The 18,203-nt window shown below is 40.3% G+C and overlaps 1 protein-coding gene across 7 annotated transcripts in view; it reads left to right on the top strand.

Moving 5' to 3' along the window:
• The window catches only part of SUPT3H (SPT3 homolog, SAGA and STAGA complex component), a 578,628-nt gene that overhangs the window by 363,420 nt on the left and 197,005 nt on the right, over positions 1-18,203 (top strand). For all 7 annotated transcript variants that reach the window (XM_073586526.1, XM_073586527.1, XM_073586528.1 and 4 more), the window contains 2 exons: positions 8,223-8,309; positions 12,061-12,148. In XM_073586526.1, the coding sequence (XP_073442627.1) occupies positions 8,223-8,309; positions 12,061-12,148 (175 nt within the window). The remainder of the gene's footprint in view (positions 1-8,222; positions 8,310-12,060; positions 12,149-18,203) is intronic.

The raw sequence follows: 18,203 nt of genomic DNA, 5'->3' as shown, positions 1-18,203 counted from the left end.
CTGTGAATCAAACGTACAGTGCCTGAAGAAGGGTGTATTTTCTCCCGAAACGTAGCCCTATGCCATAATTGGCGGTGGTCGCAATATAATTCTAAATTGCAAGTCAGTGCTGTCTAGTTTTAGAAGTTTTCTGAAGAGTATGTCCACAATGAGGTTTTATTTTTTTTTTTTACATCGATTTGGAGCAGATTCACATGAAAAATCGCTTGAACTACTCTCCGAATAATAATCTTAATGGTTTCAATGTGAAACACGACCGTAGGTTTTTGAGTCGTTTCGGCCCCAAGTTTGACAACTGAATCAAATGAAGCAAAAAAAAAACCAAAACACGCCAAACCGAAAAAAAAAAACCATGCAGAAATCAGCCTTTTTTTTTTTTTGAATCAGATCTTTTTTATTAAACATTCAGGAATCAATACAGAAAGAATATGACATCTTATATAGCTAGTAAAATTTACATTGAGAGCAAATATTATTTAAAGGGTAAAACTCTTCCTGTGTAAGAATAAATAAAAAGAAGAAATCTCAAAACACAGATATTTGCATAAAATTGAGCCTATAAACAACATGGCTCCACAAATAAACAAAAATCAAAATTATACATCAGTGCCTCATTTCAGCGGGAAAACCATCCCCGCCAGCCGCGCCACTCCGCATCATATTTCGCCCCCCCCGCCCCCCACGGATATCAGGTCCAATCCACCCCAGCTCCCTCCCACCGCGCCACTCAAAATCTACTTCGCCACAAAGGGCACTAGACTTTATTTTCACCCCCCAAGCATCCCCTCATCGCAAGCACAACAGCAACTGGTCCAACATCGCATCCCGTACCAGTGCGCCCGAGGGGAGACCCGGTGACTCCATCCATGGCTGCCAAATTTTGTAAAACTTTCTTAATGCATTTCTTTTTAAATAAGCCCCCCTTTCCAATCTGATGACATTATTTAGTTTATTTTTAAGCTCTGACAATGTTGGTGGCATAGGATCCAACCAATGATATGCAAGTATCTTTCTTGCCTGATACAGGATGCGTGCTGTTCCCAGGGCCACTGCAGAGTCCGGGTCAACCCCCTCCTCCCACAAATTCAACAAACATAGACGAGGTGACGGTCGTATTGTGATATGGTATACTTGGGCTATGAGTAGAAATCAGCCTTTAAGTGTTGAAAAGCTCCATCATGCTCCTAAAAGAAACTTTCCTATTGATTTCAATCAAGAAGCCTTGTTGCTGTTCATATGACAAGTTTTTTTCTTACAAAGTTTTAAAACTTGCATAGTGGGGGTAAAAAGAAGTGACGTGTCTTTTCTTTGATGCAGTCAAAATGATGAAAAAAAAAAAAAAAAGTGTTAAAAATTTGCTCCCAAACTGAGAAACTGAAAATCGGATTGAAAAATTCAGGTGTTCCTGGGCATGTGGGCACAGAAGGGAGATGTCAAACCTGAAGAAGTGCTATCGCTTACCTTATATTTTATTGCTCCTACTGATGTCCGAAGCCTTTTCGCCCACTCAGCCCCCCACCCCGGTGTGACTGCTGTCTCTGCACCCACCGGTACAGCTGGTTGTAAAATCTGTTGTGTTTTTCAAAGATGAGTCGAGGCATCTGGCAGCTTCTTATCTCCACCCTTGTTGAAACACCTGGTGCAAATTTCCTGGCGGAATGAACGCAGATTAGCAGTATAAGTCGATTTGTACTTGTTTAATGGCTGTTTACAAGAGCCGGTGCTAAAACTGGCAACACTCTTCAGATAGCGGTCAGCTGAAAGTTTGTTCGGTGGACAGCTGTCTCTCCCTACTTTATTATGTTACTATTTTTTATTTCCCTGAAAAAGCCAGAATATCTCCAAAACGTCAGTCTTATGAAATTTTACCGGTGTGCAGTGGTAACTGCCTTCTAAAGACGTCTACAGAAGAATTGGTGATGGGGTCCAGGCCACCCAAGGCTTTGGTCAGCTGATATCCTATCTTCAAGAGTTCACCACTCAATGATATCATTGCTTCCTGTTTGTCAGGGTTTGGTTTACCCCTGATGATTGACATGAGAGACCAGCAGTATGGCTGAGCTGTTAGCTGGAACAGTGTTGCATCCAGAGGCAACTTTGTCTCAGCAACATCGGGGCCTTCAGGTGGCCAGACACAATGCCATCATCTCACCTTTCGGCGTGACAGTTCAGACGTCCAACCTAGGACAGGGGAGTGCTGAGCTGTCAGTATGGTGATGGACAGATCAGGCGTCCAATCGGAGATGGGGTGTGCTGAGCTGTCAGTGTGTTGAGTGGCAGTTCAGTTGTCCAATCTGAGCCAGGATGTGCCGGAGCTTCCTGAATGTGTCTGTTATTTGACAGATTACCTGGTTATTTAGCTGGCTCTCTACCTCCAATTTGTGCCAGTTGTAGCTTTGCTCAGATGGTGTGCTTGCTCTGTTCCTGTATTTGATCTTTCATTGCCTGATATTGGACCTTTCCTTTGACCATCCGTTTGCCGTGCTGCTTTGACTTGATCCGCTACCTTCCCGGAATTCTGACCTCGGACTGTTACCTAACTACGCCTTTGTCTTACCCCTTTGTTTATGACAAGCCCTCTTGGTATCTGACACCGAACCTTACGGCTTGTCTGTGAGTAGTGACTAGCGTCACATACAACCAACTTTATTGCAGCGCTTTCAAGCTCTATAGAAAAGAGCTTGCAAGTGCTGCTCTCCTTGCCTAGGAAACCAGTTACAGCTGACTGCAGAGGTGGCCGGTAAAGTATAAAATGTTAGAATAAGTGGATTTTTAATTTAAAAACATGAGACGACCCCCTTAATGCACACAGGTAAGTCTGTTATGATTAGGTAACCGAGGAGGATAGCAGGGAATTTAGCTAGGCAACCAGATAACCAGAGAGGTTGGTAACTTAGCGGATTTCAGACACCTAAACTGACAAAACAACTAGAATTAGCCGTGGGACGTACCAGCCAAAGAATTAACTAAGCCTAAAGAGAGAAAGGGGAAAGCTAAACTGCCCCGGAGTAGAACCCCAAAGGAATAGATAACCCCCGAACATATATTGCCAGTGAGACAAGATGAGGCACAAAACAGGCAGAAAATAGAGTAAGCAAATGATGGGGCCCAAACTGTCTACATAGAACAGGACAGGAAAGAATACTGTCTGCAATCACGCAAAAAACCCTAAGAAAAATCCAACACCTCTGATATGCAAAAATACTGAGGTCACACGACCTCTCCCCCACTAAATCAGAACTCTGGTGTGAACTGGACGCAAAACAAAAGATACTGATATAACAGGGGATTAAAAATACTGAAAAGACTGACATGAGTTGTGGCATATGGAACAGAGTCCAGCACAGGTCCCAGCAGGGAACCAGGCTGAACTCACACCAGCAAAGCAGAAATCAGAGAAAAGCAAAAAATGGTTCAAACGCAAAAAGGTTCCAATAGACAAATAACTTATCTGAAGGATGCAGGACAAAGCAGGAGGCAAGCAGTCTTCCAAAATGCTCAGGAAGAAAACCAAATCACCGGCAACAACTGAGGGAAGGTTGCTCACTTAAATCTCCAGTCTGTAACACCTGACCTCCAATTATCCTCCTCAGGTGATTGACTTCTGTCAGCCAGACCAGCTCCACTACCAGCAGCAACCACCAGAGGGAGCCCAAACTCAGAAGCCAGGTCAAAAGTGTTCACAACATAAGTCCATTTGATCTGACCCCACAGAAGAGCTACTGCCTGTGATGGAAAGGTGTCGGAACATACAGAGCATTGTGGATGGCGGTGTAGCCACGTCGTACATAATGGAGTCCGATGATTATTCCTCATCGATGTCTAATCAATGCTCTTGATGTGGATTAATTATTTTTTACAATTTTTTCCTAAAATCCCTTTTTTTCCATCTTTGCAAAAAAAAAAAAAAAAAGAGCACTACCTCACATGCCCTGAATCTAATCAGAAGAAAAGTTGATTTTACTCCTGCCAAGCAAATAGGACGATCATTTTTCACATTCTTACATTTTCCAGGGTAGTTTCAAGTTGGATTATGTTACTGTTGCTTATAAGTTCCTGCAAACTCCCCGAGCCCCTGCCCTGGTTGTAGTAGTAAGGGCCCAAGTGAATTTTACAGGGAAAATATTGCTAACGTTTCACGCTGTATGTTTTCTGTTGTCTGCCGTAGATACAGTTAATGTTTTGTGTGCGTCTGATTAGTGTGGAAAAAAAAAAAATTAATGCAGTTCTGTATTATGATTTATGGGCTGAAGTCTGTGCCCGGTGTCATTTTGCCAGCTCTGAAGTAATTTTTCCTTTTTTTTTTTTTTTTTTTTTTAATTTTTTAACATTTTTTTTTTCCGATTTGGGTATTAGAACCGGCTACTGTTTTTGTTGATCTTTTCAACTTGTGAATGGGCTTAATTCAGATCTTAGCAGCATGGGATCTGAGAATTATTAATGCTCCAATTCAGACAGTGATATTGAGTGAAACATTGGCCAAGTGTGCGAGATGGAGAGCGGTAGAATTTCATGAAATCGTTTTCAGGTGCATTTTTCCTTCTCCCGTCAGCTCATGTAATGTGAGTTTGAAGTTCCCATTTATTTGGCTTCCTGCACCTTTGTTGTGGATTTAGTGAATTCTACATTTATCTGTAGCAAATATTGTAGTCGTTGTATCTTGGATGCTTGTATATGACAGTTTTGTAATTTCAGAAACAAGTAATTGTATGAAAAATTAAGATAAGGCAAAAAGAATTGCAATTTTATTAGTAGGAGGGTTTCTTGGTCTTAAAATAACTTTTCATATATCCCAAGAGTGTCCCTTGCGCTGGAGGACCTGTCCTGTCCTGTATTACACAGAATATCCATTGATTTAAATGGGCATTTTAAAATGCTTCATTTCCCCTGTGGTGGCGCTGCAGGGAAATCGGATGGTTACAACCAGGTTTCTCTACAGATGTCAGTTGAATGATGGAGGTCCCAGCAGACTACCCTCAGACTTTCTTCTCTGCATTCCGCTCTGCCTCAGGCCTTCTCCTTAAGGCTGTGTGCACACGCTGCGGAAAAGGTGCGGATTCATCCGCGCGGATTTTGTACAATCCGCAGGTGAAACCGCAGGTCAAAAGACCTGCGGTTTTACCTGCGGATTGCTCTGCGGTTTTGCCCTGCGGTTTTTCATCTCCTCAATGGAGGAGATGGCAAACCGCAGGAGAATCCGCAGAAAGAATTGACATGTCAATTCTTTCTGCGGATTGAAAACCGCAGATAATCCGCGCGGAAAATTCCGCACCGTCTGCACTGCGGTTTTTGATTCCCATAGGGAATCATTGTACTGTACACCGCAGCAAAAACTGCTGCGGGTCCGCAGCGGCCAAAACCGCTGCGGAACCGCAGCAAAATCCGCAGCGTGTGCACACAGCCTTAGTCTGTGTGCACACGTAAGCGTTTTTTTTGCGTATTTTAAGCGGTTTTACCAGCAAAAACGCTTAAAAACCTCTTAAAAGAAGCATCCCATTCATTTTATTGCATTCTGCTCTTTTTGTGCATATTGATGCGTTTTTTTTCTGCAAAAAAATGCATCACTGTAAAAACTGCAGCATGCTCATTAATTAGAATCGTAGAGTCGGAAGGGACCTCCTGGGCCATCTGGTCCAACCCCCTGCTCAAAGCAGGATTCGCTAAATCATCCCAGTTAGATGTCTGTCCAGCCTCTGTTTGAAGTCTTCCATTGAAGGAGAACTTACCACTTCTCGTGGCAGCTTGTTCCACTCATTGATCACTCTAACTGTCAAAGTTTTTTCTAATATCTAATCTGTGTCTCCTCCCATTCAGTTTCATCCCATTGCTTCTAGTCTTTCCTTGTGCAAATGAGAATAAAGTTGATCCTTCTACAATGTGACAGCCCTTTAGATATTTGTAGACCGCTATTAAGTCTCCTCTCAGTCTTCTCTTTTGCAAACTAAACATTCCCAAATCCTGCAACCTTTCCTCATAAGACAGGGTTTGCAGACCGGTCACCATTCTGGTCGCTCTTTTCTGAACTTGCTCCAGTTTGTTGATGTCTTTTTTAAAATGTGGTGCCCAAAACTGGACACAATATTCCAGATGAGGTCTGACCAAAGAGGAGTAGAGGGCAATAATGACTTCACGTGATCTAGACTGTATGCTTCTGTTAATACAATTTTGCGGAAAAATCCGCATTTCTAGCTATTTTCTATGAGTCTGGGGACGCGTGGAAAAAAAACGCATAAAAAACGCACGTTTTTTTCACAGAAAATGCGCAAAAAACGCTCGGGAAAAAAAACGCGCGTTTTCTGGGAAGTCCGGTTTTCATGCAGAAATTTTCTGCATACGTGGGCACATAGCCTCAGGCTGCTGTCTGCTCTAAGGCCTTCTGTTCGGCACTTCTCTCTGCCCTCAGGCTGTATCCTCAGCACTCCTCTCTACCCATAGGCCGTCCCCTCAGTGTTTCTCTCTGCCAAAAAGCTGTCTTTTCTGCACTGCCCTCGGGCCGTCTCCTTTCCGCTCCTCCCTTCTCTCGGGCCGTCACCTCTGCGCTTCTCCCTGCCCTCGGGCCTTCTCGGCGATCTTCCCTGACCTCGGGCTGTCTCCTCATTGCTCCTCCCTGCCCTCGGGCCAGCTCCTCGGCGCTCCTCCCTGCCCGCGGGCCAGCTCCTCGGCGCTCCTCCCTGCCCGCAGGCCAGCTCCTCGGCTTTCCTCTCTGCCCTCGGGCCGTCTCCTCGGTGCTCCTCCATGCCCTCGGCTCGGGCCATCTCCCGAGGGCTCGAGGGCTTTCCTCTCTGCCCTCGAACCGTCTCCTCGGCGCTCCTCCATGCCCTTGGGCCGTCTCCTCGGCGCTCCTCCCTGCCCTCGGGCCAGCTCCTAGGCGCTCCTCCCTGCCCTCGAGCCAGCTCCTCAGTGCTTCTCCCTGCCCTTGGGCCGTCTCCTCGGTGCCCCTCGGGCCATCTCCTCAGCACTTTTCCCTGCCCTCGGGTCAGTTCACCGGCGCTCCCTGCCCTCGGGCCATCTCCTCGGCTTTCCTCTCTCTGCCCTAGGGCCGTCTCCTCGGTGCTCGGGCCATCTCCTCGGCGTTCCTCTCTGGCCTCGGGGCATCTCCTCAGCACTCCTCCCTGCCCTCGGGCCGGCTCCCCAGCGTTCCTCCCTGCCCTCGGCCATCTCCTCGGCTTTCCTCTCTGCCCTCGAGCCATCTCAGCGCTCCTCCATGCCCTTGGGTCATCTCCTCGGCGTTCCTGCCTGCCCTCTGGCCGTCTCCTCGGCGTTCCTTCCTGCCTTCGGGCCGTCTCCTCGGGCTCGTGTGTGTGTGTATATACTTGCTTAGTATATAGTTATAATGGTATATAGGGATGTATCAGACCAATGTGACTGTAATGAAAATCATTTAGTTACAGTATGTAAGAAGAGAAAATTCTGAAGTTGCTGCCTGGAATGAGAGAGGTTTTAAGTTTGAATCCTGGATCAGACCACAATGAATGATTGAATGTACCGAGCACATACAGGAGCCATCTCTTCACTCATGGTCCTGAGTCAGAGGAGGACTGATCAATCACTGCAGAATCCTCAGTAGCATACAGGCAATGAGGCTACAAAGCCAGGCTACATGGAATCATCACCATGCTGGCACAGAGAGATATTGCAGAGCACCATTCCTGTGGTAACAGAGTTGAAGTAGAGACATAGCCATCTTGGGAAATTGGAGCATCTTTCCTAATTTGAGATTGTCCTGCTGGATCTGGGATAGTTTAAAGGTCATGAAGTCAGAAGTGTAGGAATCCTCCGTGTCTGTGTGACCTCTGTATGGGAGACATCATAGCAGCAAGTCTCTACCCACCAGCTCAGAGTCAAATGGAAAATAAAGCGAGAACCTGCCAAGAGATAACTGGGGAAAATGCAAGATACAAGTCATATAATGGTCAGAAATGGTGTATGAACAACAAATGTGCAACATTTGTTTTAAAGGTTTGTCCACTTGTACATCCATTAGTATTGCTGTGATCTTCATGATTTAAAAAAAAAACAAAAAAAAAAAAAAAACTTTGCAAAGAAGCTCAATGTCTGAACTTCAGGGATTTGTCTTACTTTCTTTATCTGTCCCTTATTTTAATGCCTGTACGTTATCATGGTAGCCGTAAAGAGAAAAAAAATGACAAAATTTGTAAAAAACAAAAAACAAAAACAAAATCTAAAAACATAAAAAAAGTTTGTTCTTTTTTCTTTTTCAGTTGCAACAAGCGGCTGAGGTGTCTCAGATGAGAGGGGCCAGAGTTATCTCCGCTGAAGATATACTTTTTCTCATGCGCAGAGATAAGGTAAGAAAAGGGGCTGCTGATATATCAATAAAATAAATGAATAAAAAATAGTTCTACCAGAATATAAGCAGTCCGGTCCATCGGTGCCAGGGAGTCAGATGTGAATATTGGGGAAATTCAGTTTTTCTGCAATATAAACATAAATGATAGCAGTAGACATCTACATTGGCAGATCCAAAACATCTGATGCCAGAATATAACGGGAAAAAAATTGTGTGTTTGGTATTCTGTAGTCTTATTAGTCTCCTCTTTGAAGATAAAAGACAATGGGTTATTGCTGCCCATTATGGACAAGAAAATAACTTCTACATTCCATTACACTGCCTGAATGTACAAAAATGTATATACTATAATACTGCCCCTATGTACAAGAATATAACTACTATAATACTGCCCCTATGTACAAGAATATAACTACTATAATACTGCCCCCCATGTACAAGAATATAACTACTATAATACTGCTCCTATGTACAAGAAAATAACTATTATAATACTGCTCCTATGTACAAGAATATAACTACTATAATACTGCTCCTATGTATAAGAATATAACTACTATAATACTGCTCTTATGTACAAGAATATAACTACAATAATACTGCCCCTATGTACAAGAATATAACTACTATAATACTGCCCCTATGTACAATAATATACCGTAACTACAATAATACTGCTCCTATGTACAAGAATATAGCTACTATAATACTGCTCCTATGTACAAGAATATAACTACTATAATACTGCTCCTATATACAAGAATATAACTACTATAATACTGTCCCCTATATACAAGAATATAACTACTATAATACTGCCCCTATGTACAAGAATATAACTACTATAATACTGCTCCCTATGTACAAGAATATAACTACTATAATACTGTCCCCTATATACAAGAATATAACTACTATAATACTGCCCCTATGTACAAGAATATAACTGCTATAATACTGCTCCTATGTACAAGAATATAACTGCTATAATACTGCTCCTATGTACAAGAATATAACTACTATAATACTGTCCCCTATATACAAGAATATAACTACTATAATACTGCCCCTATGAACAAGAATATAACTACTATAATACTGCCCCTATGTACAAGAATATAACTACTATAATACTGCTCCCTATGTACAAGAATATAACTAGTATAATACTGTCCCCTATGTACAAGAATATAACTACTATAATACTGCTCCTATGTACAAGAATATAACTGCTATAATACTGCTCCTATGTACAAGAATATAACTGCTATAATACTGCTCCTATGTACAAGAATATAACTACTATAATACTGCTCCCTATGTACAAGAATATAACTAGTATAATACTGTCCCCTATGTACAAGAATATAACTACTATAATACTGCCACTATGTACAAGAATATAACTACTATAATACTGCCCCTATGTACAAGAATTTAACTACTATAATACTGCCCTTATGTATAAGAATATAACTACTATAATACTGCTGCTATGTACAAGAATATAACTACTATAATACTGCCCCTATGTACAAGAATATAACTACTATAATACTGCCCCTATGTACAAGAATATAACTACAATAATACTGCTCTTATGTACAAGAATATAACTACTATAATATGGCTCCTATGTACAAGTATATAACTACTATAATACTGCTCCCTATGTACAAGAATATAACTACTATAATACTGCTCCCTATGTACAAGAATATATCTACCATAATACTGCTCCCTATGTACAAGAATATATCTACCATAATACTGCCCCTATGTACAAGAATATAACTACTATAATACTGCCCCTATGTACAAGAATATAACTACTATAATACTGCTCCTATGTACAAGAATATAACTACTATAATACTGCTCCTATGTACAAGAATATAACTACTATAATACTGCCCCTATGTACAAGAATATAACTACAATAATACTGCCCTTATGTGCAAGAATATAACTACTATAATATGGCTCCTATGTTTGAGTATATAACTACTATAATACTGCTCCCTATGTACAGGAATATAACTACTATAATACTGCTCCTATGTACAAGAATATATCTACTATAATACTGCCCCCTATGTACAAGAATATAACTACTATAATACTGCCCCCTATGTACAAGAATATAACTACTATAATACTTCTCCTATGTACAAGAATATAACTACTATAATACTGCTCCTATGTACAAGAATATAACTACTATAATACTGCTCCTATGTACAAGAATATAACTACTATAATATGGCTCCTATGTACAAGTATGTAACTACTATAATACTGCTCCCTATGTACAAGAATATAACTACTATAATACTGCTCCCTATGTACAAGAATATATCTACCATAATACTGCTCCCTATGTACAAGAATATATCTACCATAATACTGCCCCTATGTACAAGAATATAACTACTATAATACTGCCCCTATGTACAAGAATATAACTACTATAATACTGCTCCTATGTACAAGAATATAACTACTATAATACTGCTCCTATGTACAAGAATATAACTACTATAATACTGCCCCTATGTACAAGAATATAACTACAATAATACTGCCCTTATGTGCAAGAATATAACTACTATAATATGGCTCCTATGTTTGAGTATATAACTACTATAATACTGCTCCCTATGTACAGGAATATAACTACTATAATACTGCTCCTATGTACAAGAATATATCTACTATAATACTGCCCCCTATGTACAAGAATATAACTACTATAATACTGCCCCCTATGTACAAGAATATAACTACTATAATACTTCTCCTATGTACAAGAATATAACTACTATAATACTGCTCCTATGTACAAGAATATAACTACTATAATACTGCTCCTATGTACAAGAATATAACTACTATAATACTGCTCCTATGTACAATATAGCTACTATAATACTGCCCCCTATGTACAAGAATATAACTACTATAATACTGCTCCCTATGTACAAGAATATAACTACTATAATACTGCCCCTATGTACAAGAATATAACTACTATTATACTGCTCCTATGTACAAGAATATACCGTATTTTTTGCTTTATAAGACGCTCCGGATTATAAGACGCACCCCAAATTTTGAGGAGAAAAATAGGAAAAAATGTTTTTTAATAAAATGGTGGTGCTTCTTATAATCCAGGCGTCTTATTGCTGTCGCCCACTCTGTCCCCGGGTTGCTGTCGCCCACTCTGTCCCTGGGGTGCTGTTGCCCACTCTGTCCCCTGGATGCTGTTGCCCACTTTGTACCTGGTGCTGCCGCCACCACGCTGGGTCCCTCGAGTGCTGCTGCCGCCGCGCTGTGTCCCCCGGTGCCTGACGCCGCCACCGGGCTCTGTCAGCGCTGAAATCTTATCTCCCGAGATTTCAGTGCCGAGATCTCCATCTGCGCTTGCGCGGCGGCCATTTCCCAGGAAGCAAGCCACCGCGCAGGCATGGATGGAACGGCAGAGCCCCCCACGCAGTGGGGGACACAGCGCGGCGGCAGCACCCGGAGGACCCAGCGCGGTGGCGGCAAGTAACGGACACCCGTAGCGGCAGCCCAAAAAACGTATGTTGCATTGTAAGATGCACCCATATTTTCCCCCCAAATTTGGGGGAAAAAAAGTGCGTCTTACAAAGCGAAAAATACGGTAACTACTATAATACTGCCCTTTTATAGGTACAGTTTTTATCTTTGATCTTATAGGCTGTGCATCATCTGACTTATTTTTACAGAAAAAACTGAAACGTCTACTGAAATACATGGTGTTTCGGGACTACAAGTCCAAGGTCCTGAAGGGCATTGATGAGGACGATCTGGAGGGTAAGGAGACTTTTAGTCCCACACAGGTGCGTCCTCTTCCTAAGCGTGGAGCCTTGGTTGGCTTGGGAAGGGTTACGATTTGCTGTGCTCGGTGTGATCCGGTCGTGCTCCTTATGAGAGCGCTTTTTCCTTCCAGAGATGTTTTGCATAAGTGGGAGTGATGCTGAGCGTAATTGCTTTCAGCGGGGGTAATTTCAGTGCGGTGACAATGGGCAGAGGCGGCCGCTCTGATCTTCATTGCACAGGACAGCTGCTAATGCATTATTCAGGAAAATCCCGGCCGAGCAGACACGACGCTGACACATGCCGACTGCCTTTTTCCATGTGTGCTCGTGCGCGGGGTCCGGTGCCAACAGGACGATTCATGCATTGGAATAATTCATTTTATGACCCTGGGATTAGGCAATTTTCAGTAGCTGCCGTTGAAATAAAAAGAGCCACGCGACCCATTGTAAGCGTGACGTACACTCGACGGGAATCATTCTCTACTGTCCTCCGAAGATGTAAACAACATTTAATTTTTTTTTTTTGTAGTGAATGTCTGTAAAACTGCACCAGAATTTGGAAAAAACGCAGAAATATTAACTGGAATCTGTCAGCAGATTTTTTTTTTCCTTTGTAATCTGAGAGAAGCATAATGTAGGGGCAGAGACCCTGATTCCAGCGATGTATCATCTGCTGTCATTTTGATACAATAACCGATTTCTGTAGCAGAGCTCAGATTGCTGAGCCCAGTTTAACCCCACCCACTTCACTTCTTGACAGCTGTGTATGCTGTGCATTAGGGTGACCGCAAAAAAATCGATGTCGGAATTTTGTCCGTCTGGACCGCACAAAACGATTCCCCTTTCCAGATATTGAGATAGCCAAAATTTGAGCTCGATCAAACGACGTTAACCCGTGCCGCTCGTCGCTCAAAGTTTGAAAAAATCCAAATTGAGGTATTTTAAGATTTAGGTATTTTGCATAGTCTGTTAGACTATAAAGAATGTGACAACAACATTGCAGAAACCATCAGAGCACGCTAACCTACATGAGTTGATAATTTTACATAGTTATCTAATCTATTCTAGAGCTTTTGTTAAAGTAGTTTTTGAAACGTCAGAATATAATGCTCGGCATTTGCTTACAACTTGCAGGACATATTGCTTTTGTTCTTCATCTTTTGTCAGAAGGTCGTTAAAGTCGGTTACTTCCTACCTCTTTTAATTTTTCTTTCCTAACTTTTGGATTTACAACCCTAGCGTGCTCTGATGGTTCATCTGTGCTACTGAGCAATTTATTAGCCATTAACAACTTTTCATTGTCTGTAATGGTGGGATCAAAAAACGATAATCCCACCAACTCTGCATTCAAATACCACAAATGGTTCGAAAATTTGGTCAGGGCTATTTCTGCAATGTTGTTGTCACATTCTTTATAGTCTAACAGACTATGCAAAATACCTAAATCTTAAAATACCTCAATTTGGATTTTTTCAAACTTTGAGCGACGAGCGGCACGGGTTAACGTCGTTTGATCGAGCTCAAATTTTGGCTCTCTCAATATCTGGAAAGGGGAATCGTTTTGTGGGGTCCAGACGAACAAGATTCCGACATTTTTTCCCCCCATATGAGATCCGGTCACCCTACTGTGCATAGGCAGAAAGTGATATTCAGTGTTAGGGGCGTGGTTAGACCGGTAGGCACGAGACAACTAGTCCTCTCGTGATAATCTCCTGCTTATCAAACACTGATTTTATTTTACTGATTAAGTTACTGGAATCAGGGTCTGTGCCCCTATATTATGCTTTTTTTTCATCCTACATAGCAAAAACTTGCTGACAGATTCCCTTGAAGACATTTCAGCTACCCACAGACCAAGCAACTTTTACATATACACTGACCTGAAAATTGCAAAAATATTTAAACTTTGAGATGATAAATGGCATTTACTATACTCCGCTGACAGCGCCATTGATGCCCCGTGGTTGTGTTTGGTATTACATTTCCATCTTTATTATTTAAATTCTGCAGTTCTAGACGCAGCCACTGAGCAATAATGGCGCTATTTATGTAAAAAAAAAAAAAAAAATTAAATTTAAAAATTGGAAATATTTCTTGCGTTACTGAGTAAAAATTACACTGAGGCAAGCAAGAAAGAAAAAAAAAAAAAAAAAAAAAAAAGAAACCATATGATGTAAACATCCCAGACGAGGATACTTTTTCATATGTTTTTGAGAAACTTGAAAGCTGTACAGGCGGGTGCGTCCCTGGTCTATACAGTGCAGCAGATCTTGGGGGGGCTTTATGGAAGATGCAGTGTATGTCAGTAATTGGGCAAAAGGTTCTGTCTCCAAAACCACATTAGGGTAGATTTATAAGGACTCTTCAGCTTTTGCATTTTTTCCTTAAGCGTTGTCCATCACTGGGGACTTTTTTTTTTCTTTCATGTGTTTCGGGTTAAAAAAATCATTTGTGAATTTGGGTTTCATGAATAATGTTGCACAGTTTGCTTTTTACAGACTTTTTGTTTCCCTGCACATTCTAATTTGGTCTGTGGTCATATATTGAATGAAAAGAGCTCGTAGGGAACAGACAGATAAGAGTCACCAGCTCAGAATTTCAGAATGAGCTCACTGACAGATGCTCAGTTGACTCATTTTTTTATTTATTTATTTTTTTTATGAAACCCAATTGGAAAAATTATTCTTATTCCCAAATATATAAATTTAAGCTAAAAGAAAAAAGTAAATTGTTGTCCCCGTGGGCACGGCTTTTTGTAGAGACGTGTGGCACAAGGTGAAAAAAGCAAAAAGTAAAGAGCTAAAATAAATCCAATAAAGATTTGGTGCAAGTGAAAAAAAAAAAGTAAAATATGTGCAGAATGTATCTGTTATGAGCCACTTTGATAAGTTTAGCACCTTTAAAGACATTCAATAGTAAACCTGGCAAGTTTGGGGTAGAGATCCTCCCTCACCGTCTTGGAGCAAGAAATATCAGAGGAGCTCCCTACAGGACCATATCTGTTTGTGTATCGTTTTGCTGCCTTAACTTAGATAATTTTCCTGGAATAAAATGTAGATATCATTAACTAAAAAAAAAAGAATGAGATAACTTTGCTGACTCTGTCCCAGGCTACACAGTAAAGCTGTCCTGCTGAAAACAGGAAATATGAACTCATGCGCATGTCAGTGTAATATTTAATGATATTTTTATGTACAAGTTGATAATGACTTTTTATGTAATATTGAATTTTCTGAAATGTAGATATCATTAACTTAAAAAAAAAAAAAAAAAAAAAGATGAGATAACTGCGGATTCTGTCCCAGGCAACACAGTAAAGCTGTCCTGCTGAAAATAAGAAATACGAACTCATACGTTTGTCGGTGTAATATTTAATGATCTTTTTATGCAAAAGTTTATACCGGTAATTAACTTTTATGTAATATGGAATTTTCTGGATTTTTTTTTTGCGCCGTCTCCTGCGATTTACATACGGAATATCGCACGCAGGAGAAGTGCGTTGTAAAAACATATTCACCTTTGCTAGACCTATGGTTATTCGTCAGTTGTGATGGGGAAACATCAGCAGCCTTTCAGGGCTCGCCATTTTTCCTTTTTCCATCCTCTCCTCTGAGCGGAGATTTAAAACACCTGAAATAATAAGGAATCGGGAAAGAAAATCGTATTTTTGGAAGACATTATGCAGTAATTAACATAACTTAGGAGGGTTTAAAATATATATTATTCGCACAGTTTTGACCATCCTGAAAGGAATGTTCTCATTTTATTTTATTTTTTTTATAGCTCTGTTTAAAATATTACTGTACCTCCTAACCTCGATAGGATTTGCTTCTTGCCTTAGTTCACACTGTAAATGAAAAAAAAGTGTATATAAGTGTCTGTGCATGTATGTGTGTGTGTGTGTGTGTGTGTATATATATATATGGTTTGGACCGTGAAGAAGGCGGATTAAGTCGCCGAAACGCGTAGTCCCATTTGCGTTCATTTCTGCCATGCACTCTGGTTCCTGATCCTTGTGGGTCGTTTTTTTAAACTTTTTGAAGAAATAAAGAAAACTATTATTTTACTCCAATCCTGGTTTGCTGAGTCCTTGCTGGATTTCTTCCTTGTTCTATATATATATATATATATATATATATATATATATATATATATATATATATATATATATATATATACAGTGTGTATATATGTGTGTGTGTGTGTGTATGTGTATATATATATATATATATATATATATATATGTGTGTGTGTATATATATATATATATATATAAACTAAAAAAGCGTAAAACAGTAAAATATTAGTTTTTTTATATTAAAACTTTAAGATGGTTATAAAACGTTTTTAAGTTGTGCATTTTTTTTAAAGCCATTTTTTCTTTTTTCTTTTGTTCTTTTTTTGTCCTGTTCTATTTGCCTTTTTCTTTTTCTTTTTTTTGCATCAAATTCTTCAAAAATGGTGCATGTATTTCCTGAATTTTGAATTAAATTAAGATTTTTTTTTTCCTTTTTACGGCTCTTTAGGGGAAAAAGTTGTCGGATTTAGTGAAATGTTGCAAAATTTTCTCAAAAAATGTACAGTAGGTGTCGATAAAGTCACTGCAGTGTCAAGTGTAGTACACCTGGAACCAAAATATTGTGACTTTTTTTTTTAAAAAACTCTGAATTTATGAATCCCAAATATCACCTACAATGGCAATAAATAAATAAAATACATAGAAAATAGACTTTAAGAAAAGCGCAAATTAATAGAAAAATAAGGCGTAAATGAAAAGCTCTAGATGACTTCGGTGGACCAAAACAGACGCAAATGCAATATTTAATCGATAACTTCAGAGTTTAAACTCCTCCTCTCGTAGGTCCCTAAGGTCCCTGTTCAAGTGGTTTTCAATCAGTCATGTATAACTCATTTATTTTTCAATGGGATTACCATATTTTTACCTTTTTGGCCTTCATGCCAAATCTGTAGCAACAACTCCCCATTTCTGATTGGCTTTTTAGAACACTTTTGTCATCCATTGATGCGGGGAGTGACTTTTGGGTGTATTCTCCTTTATGTACCCCTCATGTAATTGAGTATTTCAGTGCACTTTTAAAGATTTTCCTACCGGCTTACAAGGAATTTGCCAGCAGTTTTTAATTTTTAATTTAATTTGAAAACCGCATAATGTAGGGGCAGAGACCCTGATTCTGGGGATGTGTCACTTGTTCAGTAGCTTGATTTAGTTTCACAACAATCAGTGTTTTATCAGCAGGAGATTATCACTGCGGGACTAGGTGTCTTATGCCAGGCAGTCCAGCTAATCTGTGTATCTCCGCCTTCACCACTGATTGGCAGCTTGCATTGTACACAGGAAGCGGTCAGTCGTGTGGGCGGGGTTATGTACAGCTCAGCATTTAAGCTCTGCTGGATCTTATGCAGAGAAAACAAAGATTGTATCAAAACTACGGGCGCTCTGTCACCCGTGGTGTGGCAAAATAGTTCAGTTCACCTTCCCGCTTTCCTTGGCTTCTCTAGAGGCAAATTTTTCAATCGATGAAGACGAAGGCAGAGATAGATGGAAAAGAAGAAGGTGGGAAGATGCACTGAACGGTTTGTCCATGCCCACAGTGTACTGAGCCCCTGTGCTTGGTTTGACCAGTCTTTTTGTGCTGACAGATTCTCTATAAGAATGGATATGTACAGATGAGTAATTTGTACCCCTATCTGAATGTCTTCTAGATTCTAGAGTTACGAGCCTTTTTATTTAGTGCTAGTATTTATCGTTACCTTGGGGGTGTGGCTTACAGTCTACATATGCAGAACAGCCTAAAGACACTCCCACGAGGAATCCTGTAAGCTTCAACCACTTAATAAGACCGTAAAAATAAGCACTTACTGAAATAGGAAAATTTGGGGAAATGTATGGCAGATTTAAAAAAGCAAACAAAGCTGAATAATCAAGGGTTCCTCCTCCCTGCTGCATAGAACTTTATGAGCACCAACTGTCTTCTCCTGTCTCAGTAACATAACAATCTGTCTTCAATAAATATAGGTTTTATTTGTGA

The sequence above is a fragment of the Dendrobates tinctorius genome, unplaced genomic scaffold (genome assembly GCF_039654945.1).
Source record: "Dendrobates tinctorius isolate UK_male_01 unplaced genomic scaffold, ASM3965494v1 ptg000093l, whole genome shotgun sequence".
NCBI lineage: Eukaryota > Metazoa > Chordata > Amphibia > Anura > Dendrobatidae > Dendrobates > Dendrobates tinctorius.
The sequence above is the reverse complement of the archived record's forward strand: the minus strand, read 5'-3'. Positions and strand labels throughout refer to the sequence as shown.